Raw genomic sequence first — 9267 nt, forward strand, 5'->3', positions numbered from 1 at the left:
ATATATATATATATATATATACATACACATATATATATATGTATATGTACATATATATGTATCTACATATATATATACATATATATGTATATATATATGTATTTATTTATTCATTAATAGATGGAGGAATTGAGCTGTGCGAACCGGTTGGCTCTTTGGTAGGCTGAATGTGTTAGATCCATGGGGTCCCGGTTTCGAGGCTCGCCTTGGACAACACATAGTTGGATAACAAACGTACTTTGCGATCCATCTTAAAAAAATGGTGGAATTGAGTTATATTTAAGGCATGTTATCCCACACCATGGTTTTCACCTTTGATTTTGATCCTGTCTGTGGTACTTTTTGTGCTCTTGATTTTGTTATTTATTGCCAATGGGACTGCTGGCCACTAGAGTTTTGTAAGAAAACTGTCACAGAAGCTCCGTTGAGATTTTTATCTAATATAGGATCATATTTGTAAATAGATGAAGTTTAGGGTTTAATTTGTAATTGTGAAGAAAAACTTTATATAAGCCTCTCATCAATGGAATGAAGGTAATTTTTATGGAGCAATTATTTTTATTTGGTATCAGAGCCAACCCTAGGACGGCTAAGTTGCTTGAATAGGGAAGAAGATGGATCGAGCGACAACAAGAGGAGAAAGAGACGGGAGCTTTGGTGGGCCTTTTGAGTTGGGATCAGCTTCAATGTCCTTCTGTGTTGCGATCGGTCCTTCTGCGCTATGATCCCGTAGTGTGCGTGCAGGGAGCTTCGACGGGCCTTTTGCATGCGATTAGCTTCACTGATATGCATGCGCTGCAATCGCTGCTTCCCTTGTTGGCTAGTTGCAGCTTCGGTGGTATCTCGAAAGCTGTAGTCACGGAGTGGAGTGTTTTGTAGCTGAGAAGGCACTGAAAGGATTGCGGCTAGGGCAGAGAAGCCTTCACACGCGGCTGTGGTTTGAATAGGGAGGAGATCGAGCGATAGAGAATTTGAGTGCAGGGATTGGCGAAGCGGCTTTGACTGGCTGGATTTGCGTGCGATTCTTAACAAAATGATCAGGGGAAGAGTAGAGCTTGGCTCGATCTGCGTTACTAACAGGAGAGGCGACTGATTGGAAATATCACGAGGAAGGAGCGAACAGTTGGGCTCGATTTCAGCGTGTTAACAGAGAGGAGAGGTGCGACTTCGTACCGGCTAAGGCAAAGAGATCGCTCTAACTTGCAGGAAGGACGTTGTGTATGATCTAAACTTTGATCATTGTGATTGAAAATGTCTCGAGACAAAGATTGTGCTGGAGGTAAGACATTAGAACTTATGGGGAAGATGAATCTTGTAGTTTTAAAGGTCTTGGTCGGGCTCATACAGGGAGCTAATGCCTTGACAGGAACTGAGACTTCAAAACATGCTTCGACGCAAGAGAGTCGCATGAAGCTGCACTCTGGTTCAAATTAGCATTGGTTGCTGCGTGATTTTTTTGGGTATCAATTAGCATTGGATGCTGCGAGTTCAGGTACGTTAGGTGTCCAGGGGGAGACTTGCAAGTGCTACAACTGTGGTGAAGTTGGCCATCTGAGAAGGGCCTTTCCTAAGCAACCTAAGGAGAGAGACTGGAGGGTGAGGTCGAGGTCGAGGTCGAGGTCGTGGTCGTGGTCGTGGACGTGGAGGTCAGAAAAGTGGAGGAGGAGGCTACTGAGCAAATCTTACGGTAGCATATGAAGAGGGAGAGACATGTGTGATCTTTATTAGTGAGGATCATTAGTGTCTGGAGCTGTTGAAGTGGTAGCGGAAAACAACAGGAGATGGAGTTGAGGATGTTTCAAATCCATCGACGTCAAGGGGTAACATTATCATTTATGCTCGCTTTAGCAAAGGTAGCGGTGACACTTGCTCTTGCCTTTATTTCTACCACAGGTTCATCAAAATGGATCTTAGAGTGCTTTTCGTCATGTGACAGGTACTTTTGGAGAGTTCTCTTCATATACTCATTTAGCAATACCACAGAGTATACAGATTGTTCATGATACATCACAACCTGTAGTTGATAGTGATACAATGAGATGTATCAATCATATGATTTTGTCTATTATTTTGAATGGTGATTTTTTTTTTCTAGTAAACCTTTTAACCATTATTGTCTTTATTCTTCAGCTAGAATGCATTGTTTCTTTTGATATTTTTTATGTGATCTTCCTAGAGAAAGGAATGGGCCAACACTTGGGACTGGAACTTGACACAGCGGAATCTGTTACTTGGACCGAGAGGAGATGGACTTAGCTTTGACATTCATGGTGGAAAGTGTTGCAGTAGGAGAATCTGGGGGGAACATTGAGGATGTGTTACTGCTAAATCACAGACGTGTGGGACTTTCAAGTCTTAATTTACTGTGTCGATTGTATCCATATATGTATGAAAAGACTAGTAAGGAGAAACTGATGCGTGCTGCTTGTGAGTTCGGCAAGCTAACTAGCAATTCTTATGTCAATTCTAGAAAAAAGAGCTCTGGTGTGTTTAATTCGATACACTCTGATGTATGAGGACTTTTTCCTACTAGTTTTATGAATGACTATCATTATTTTGTTACATTTATTGATTATTTTTCTCGTGTTACCTGGATATACTTGATGAAATAGAAAAGTGAGGTGATTGTTTGCTTTAAAGATTTTCACAAGTCAGTCCATACCCAATATGGTGTAGTTGTGAAGACATTGAGATCTGATAATGAAACAAAATATATCAACACAATATTTGAGGACTATCTGTCAGCTCAAGGGATACAACACCAAACCATATGACCATGCACCACCACAGAATGGAGTAATAGAGAGGAAAATCAACATCTTCTAGAGATATCCCAGAGTATGATGATGATAATGAATGTCTCACAACATTTATGGGGGCAAGTAGTGTTAACAACCGCTCAACTGATTAACAGAATGCCCTCAATAGTGTTGGAGTGGAAGTCTCTTTGTTAGATTTTGAAAGAGATAATAATGTGATTCTTTCATTGAAGATATTTAGATTGTATGCTTTGTAAAAGACACCAGACGATCCTTAGGGAAGTTGGATCCCAGAGTTGTGAAATGTGTGTTCATGGGTTACTTTGCTACTCAGAAAGATTATGTCTGCTCGTGCTCAATTGAGAAGAAACTCTTTGTGAGTATGGATGCGTCATTTAGAGGGTTTCAACCATACTATACTCTAGAGGTGAATTCATCCTTCGATGACTCAACAAACAATGACGATTTGAGGCAAGAGTGCGTAGTAATGGTGATGGAGTGGTGCGAGTGGAAACAATGCTAGGTCCAATGATGTAGGAAGAATCAACTGAGGAGATGGAAATTGAGGAGATTTACCTCAAGTGGTGGTATTTAGGGTGATGGTGAGTTAAGGGTGTATAGATGGAGGAAGAAACAAACTGAGGAAATAAAGTGCAGTGCCAACAAGTTTTTTGTCTCAGTCTTTCCCAACTCTTGAGATGCCTATATCATTCACTATTGATTCAAAACTCTCAGGTGATATTATTTCTCCTACCCCCAATATTAAGGAGGATTTCCCACAGTAATGTGGGACATCTTCCTAATCGTTTTGGTTGGGAACTTGACATTATAAACTTTATTTATTATTCTAGCATCTCACACGTGCATGAAGCATTCATTGCATCATTTGATTTTGTCTCTATACCATAGTGTTGATAGGTTGCTAAGGAGAATCCCAAGTAGAAAGTTACGATGCATCGAGAGCTTGAAACTCTTGATAAAAACCAAACATGTGAGATTGTATTACTACCAGCCTGGAAGAAGACAACCGAATGCAAGCGGATCTTCACGATAAAACAAACTTCAGAAGGGAAAGTGGAGAGGTACAAAACACGAGTAGTAGCAAAAGAGTACAGTCAGACATATGACATTGATTATGATGAAACTTTTTGCACCCAGCAAAGATGAGCATGATGAGAACACTAGTTTCTTCGGCGGTGAATGGTGGATGGAGATTTTACCAACTAGATGTAAAGAATGCTTTTATTCATGGAGAACCATTGGAGTAGATATATATGAATATACTACTAGGATTTTGTACTCCCAAATAGCGGTCAAAGTAGCTTCAGGAAGTCACTGTATGGCTTGAAACAGTCTCCTCAAGCCTGGTTTGCCGAATTTAAAATGACAATATTTGACTTGGGATATCGACAGATTAATGCAGACCACACGGTGTTCTTTCGACAACATGTCATACTACCATACTTGCTATGTATGCGGATGACATAATTATCACTGATGATGATGAAATAAATATTGCTCAACTGAAGGGAAGATTAGGGAAGCATTTAAGGTAAAGGATCTGAGACAAATTAGATACTTTCTTGGGAATGAAGTGATCCATAGATCTGAGGGGTGGTCATATCCCAGAGAAAATATATATTAGATCTTCTCACAGAGACAAATATGCAGGGGTGCTAACCTGCAGTCTATCCAATTGATCAGAAGTTCAAGCTCAGTACATATGCAGGGGAATTGGTTGATTGTGAGAGGTATCAGAGACTGGTGGACTGTCTGATCTATCTGTGCCACACTTGGCTCGATATTTCTTTTGCAGTAAGTGTGATGAATTATATGCATGATCCAAGAAAGAGTCATATGAATGCAGTATATCAGATTTTGAAGTATCTGAAGAGTGCATCAAAGAAAGAGTTGATATTTAGAAAGAATGATCATGTAGATATTGAGTGCATTTGTGATTCTATCTGGGCAAGTTGTGCAGATGACAGACGATCCACATCAGGATACTGCATGTTTGTAGGCGGCAACTTGGTCTCGTGGAAGAGCAAGAAACGGTCAGTTGTAGCTGATCAAAAAAGAGCAAAATACAAGGTCATGACCTTAGGAATTTCCTAGATGATGTGGTTGACAGCTTTGTTGGTAGAGCTCAAGGTGGACCAATGAGCTCAATTGAAGTAGTGGGGCAACAACAAGTCAACGATCAACATCGCCAACAACCCGGTGCAACATGATAAAACCAAACATTTGGAGATTTATTGGCTCTTCATTAAGGAAAAGCTGAATAGCAAACTACTGAAACTAAGTCATGTAGTTATTGGAGAGTAAGTGGCTGACTGCCTCACCAAAGGACTTAGCTCTTTAGATTTGCTTAGGTTATGTGACAATATGGGTTTAGTGAATATCTTTTGCCCATTTTGAGGGGGAGTGTTGAGATTTGTATTTAATGTACGGTCTTATTTGTAAATAGATGAAGAATAGGGTTTTATTTGTATATGTGAAAAAAGACTTTATTTAAGTTCGTGCTGGTATTTTTTGGAGCAATTATTTCTATTACTATCAGAGTAGCTTTCTTAACATATATATCAACTCAAGGATAAAGGGATCATTTTGTCTCTTGTAATTAAAAAAATTCTCTTATAAAATTATGAATAGTATATTAGATTCCACCATATCGCAACCCTTTGCCATTATGCCAAAAAAGCTGACATTTATTTAGGCGGAGGTGTTGAAAAGAGATAGCAAGGCTAAGGTTAATTATCCAGACTCGCCAATTCAAACAAACTCTTGTGTTGTTTAATGCGAATTGTGTCGCAAAGGGAGGAGACAGATTATAGGAATAGTGTTTTATTTTTTAAATTTTTTGACACAAATTCTTTAGCGTAACAGCTAGAAGAACAAACTCTTCTGCTTTGTAGCAATAGAGTGATTAAAATAGCACTAAATAGAATAAGAATCTCATTGACCTGAGTTGGATAATAAATTGTTTCTTAGATGTGATGACTACTCGGTATGAGTTGTAATGAATCCAGATTTCCTTGAATAATGAAGTGTATGCAATGGATTCCAAATGCTTAGCCCTAGTTTTTCGACTTTTTAGCAATTTTCAACATCATGATGAATTATAATAGTAGCCAAGTTTTCCAAACATTACCAAGAAAAAAGGTGAATTTTTTTTTCTTTTTGACATTTTTTAATGGCTAGCGAGCACCAATTATATATTTATTTTTTCATGGAGAAATAGTTAAAATGAGAGTATGATTTTGTATCTGCTATTAAAGGGGATACTATATAAATTTAATAAAATAATTTTTTTTAAAAATGGTTTTAACTAGTGATTTAATCTCTATTATTTGGATGACTCACTAGGGTTACTTTTTCTTTATGTTTTCTTTTATATATTTGCTTTCGTCTTGGGTGGTTACATCTTAAGCGAGCTGGTTAGCAGAAGTATTCTTTATCTTTATTAATGTTCACCAACTTGATGTAGGAGACTCTTAAAGGAGCATGAGTGATATTACTGACGATTCTCAGTGAGTTGATTCACAGTATTAGATGTGCAAGCGAGTTCCCTCATCCAATTTGTTGTACCTAGTAGATGACATGGTTTTTGGTCCAGGAGTCTCGTGGTAGGTTTCGATCCTTACAACGTTGAAGCTACTTCTATTTTATAGATTGGTGGGCGTTGATCAGGGCGGAACCATTTTCTTTTTTGATGTGAGCCGACTAGGGGAGGGGGGGTGGGTGTTGCAAACTGTTCTCAGGACCAACATGGGAGGGGCTATGGTAATAAAGGGTAAAACTGATATTTCAAGAGGGATAAAAGAGCCGAGATGTTGAGGTTTTGATATCTTATCCATATCACACTCCTCGGCATTTATGTGCTTGTTGGCTAGTTTCAACATTTATGATTGCATACTTGACTGCATTAGCCCTACTATATGCTTGAACAACTTTTAACCTTTATGTTAGCACGGTAAGGGTGCTGATTGGCAGCATATACACACATTCAACATCTCTTGCTTAAAGCTGGTGATAAATCTTTGTAATAAAGCCTTGGCTATTTCCTAATCGTAATGAAGGCTTGCAAACTTTTTAGCTATTTTTGGGTGAGAAGGCAAATTGAGTGATAAAATTTCTCTTGAATTTGAGTATTATATTTCCCCAATAGGTGACGCCATAACCTTTTGAAAAGTACTAGATTGAAAGTAATAAAAATATACAACAGTTTAACACATGGATGATAGCAAGTCAGAAATGATTGATTCGAATTAAGCTACATGGTTTGCAGTCTTTGCTTTCCCTTGTGAGACTCAAGATTGGGGATTTTGAAATTTGTAAGAGGTTTGGCTAGTAAAATTACTTTTGAAAAAGTCTTGTTTAACTCCGACCTTCCCTTCTTCAATCATTGAACTGGGAGTCTAAATTTTTGCTTTGGTTTGGATATTCAGTTTCTTCCAGTGCCGGAGTTAAAAGTGAGCTTATGCTTGCGGGTTCTTTGAATTATTGAATTTTAAGGATCTTATGCTATCTCCTAAAAACACATGGCTTATTATATAGAATTTGGTTCTTAATCTATTAGAATTAAATGAAAGAAAACACTTGATAGGACACAATGGAGAAAAAAGATTCATGTAGCCGACCCCATTGTATTGGGATAAAGGCTTGTTGTTGTTGATGTTGTTATGCTATCTCCTAACTTAGGACTTCTAGGAGTACGCCACAAAACTCTCTGAATTATCTTTATAATTCTCTTGATTTTAGGATATTGCATTTATACTTGTCTGTCATAATCCTACTAGCAGTATTTGCAAGGTCTCGTAGAAAAAGAACAAAAGGTCTCGAAGAGAAGAAGAAGAAGACGAGATAATTTCTAGAGAGAAACTTGAGATTTCTATTGCGAACATTAAATTTTCATTAAGATCCCTTGCACAAATTGTAATTTGACCCTATATTTGTACTGGAAAAGCTACACCTTAATCTCATAAAAATAAAACTAAAAAAGTACAGGACAATACACGTACTATTGCTTGCACCTGGACATAATGGATACATATCATTCGATTTCTATATATTTACATTAAGACCTAAAATTTACTTTTTGTTTACTTGTATTCCATCCAAGTCTTTCACATCACATAAAAAAATACAACAATTTTAACTTTTAAATAGTGAAATACACATTTTCACGCATAGGCAAGGTGTTAGGTAAGGTGGCATATATGTAAAAATTCAAGTTTAGGTATTGAATCTGTAAATACATAGGATTTGAATGGTATGTATGTAAATCTTCCTTAAATTGATTTGCTTAATCTCGCTCCTCTAACTATGCCATTCTGTGGATGTCTTCAGGATGCTTACAGAACTGCCTCAGAACATGCCAAGGGTGCTGACCCAATGGCTGAGGATGTGCCATTGTTGAAGGTGATTTTTCATAAATATGAGTTTTATACTATTAAATTTGCTAAGATATTTTGATTTAATATTAGCTCTAATTGATTATTCATATATTCTATTTATCTAAATTTGCTAAGATATTTTGATTTAATATTAGCTCTAATTGATTATTCATATATTCTATTTATCTCAAAATAAATTTATTGGATATAAAATTCTTCCTGACTTGATTGTTTTTTTAATTATTTTCCAGGTGTTTGATAAGGCCTCAATGGTGATTGATCATGATCCATTAAAGATGGAGCATGAAAACCAATTTGGTCCGGCTTTGATGCATCCAAAGCCTTAGGGGCTGTTTGGTAATATTTTTTTTAATAGGATTTGCGTTGGATTTATGAATTTAGTGCCAAATAGTTAAATTTAGGCATGTTAAATCTGGCAACGATTAAATCCAAATTTCTTCTCATTTTCGTCCTTAAATCCGGATTTACTAAATCTAGTAGTTCGATGGAATTTACAAGATTTAGTAAATCCCGTTCAACTTAAATCCTTAGCAGCCAAACAGCCCTTTGGTTTTGCTTCCACATGGTTGTATACTCGTGTCTTCAGCGCATTTGTATATTTCACTATATATGAGTTGTATTTATTTTGATGTAATGATATTCTGAAACTATGGGAAATACAAAATTCAGTCTAAATGTTTTTGCTAATTATTTTTTATGTATCTCTCTCTCTCTCTCTCTCTCTCTCTCTCTCTCTTATATCTATATATGTATGTATGTATGTATGTATGCCACCACTTGAATAATACTGCCAACACTGCCCCTTCCAGGGAAAAAAATAGTACTTCCGGAGCAAGTTACGTTCATCATACAACAAACGCGATATGCCAGCGGTGATTTTTATTTTCTTTTCTCCTTCGTTCATCATGTGTATCTAACGTCATTCTGCACCTCACGTTGATATATATATATACAGACATACATATACATACATACATATATACATACATATACATACCTACATATATACATACATACATATATATATATATATATATACATATACATACATATATATATATATGTATATATCTGCTCCCCCCCCCCCCCCC

General features: G+C 37.0%; 1 protein-coding gene across 2 annotated transcripts in view; it reads left to right on the top strand.

Annotated features, from left to right (window-relative positions):
• LOC110019254 (histone deacetylase 19) overlaps positions 1-8851 on the top strand; it is a 25744-nt gene extending 16893 nt beyond the window's left edge. Inside the window, exons 6-7 of one of the 2 annotated variants that reach the window (XM_020716858.1) lie at positions 8109-8180; positions 8407-8851. In XM_020716858.1, the coding sequence (XP_020572517.1) occupies positions 8109-8180; positions 8407-8502 (168 nt within the window). In that variant the 3' untranslated portion in view covers positions 8503-8851. Of the gene's footprint in view, positions 1-2176; positions 2327-8108; positions 8181-8406 lie in introns of those variants that run through there. The other variant, XM_020716859.1, reaches the window with a different exon arrangement.
• Positions 8852-9267: the final 416 nt, after the last annotated feature.

Source organism: Phalaenopsis equestris, unplaced genomic scaffold (assembly GCF_001263595.1).
Source record: "Phalaenopsis equestris unplaced genomic scaffold, ASM126359v1 Scaffold000054, whole genome shotgun sequence".
Taxonomy (NCBI): domain Eukaryota; kingdom Viridiplantae; phylum Streptophyta; class Magnoliopsida; order Asparagales; family Orchidaceae; genus Phalaenopsis; species Phalaenopsis equestris.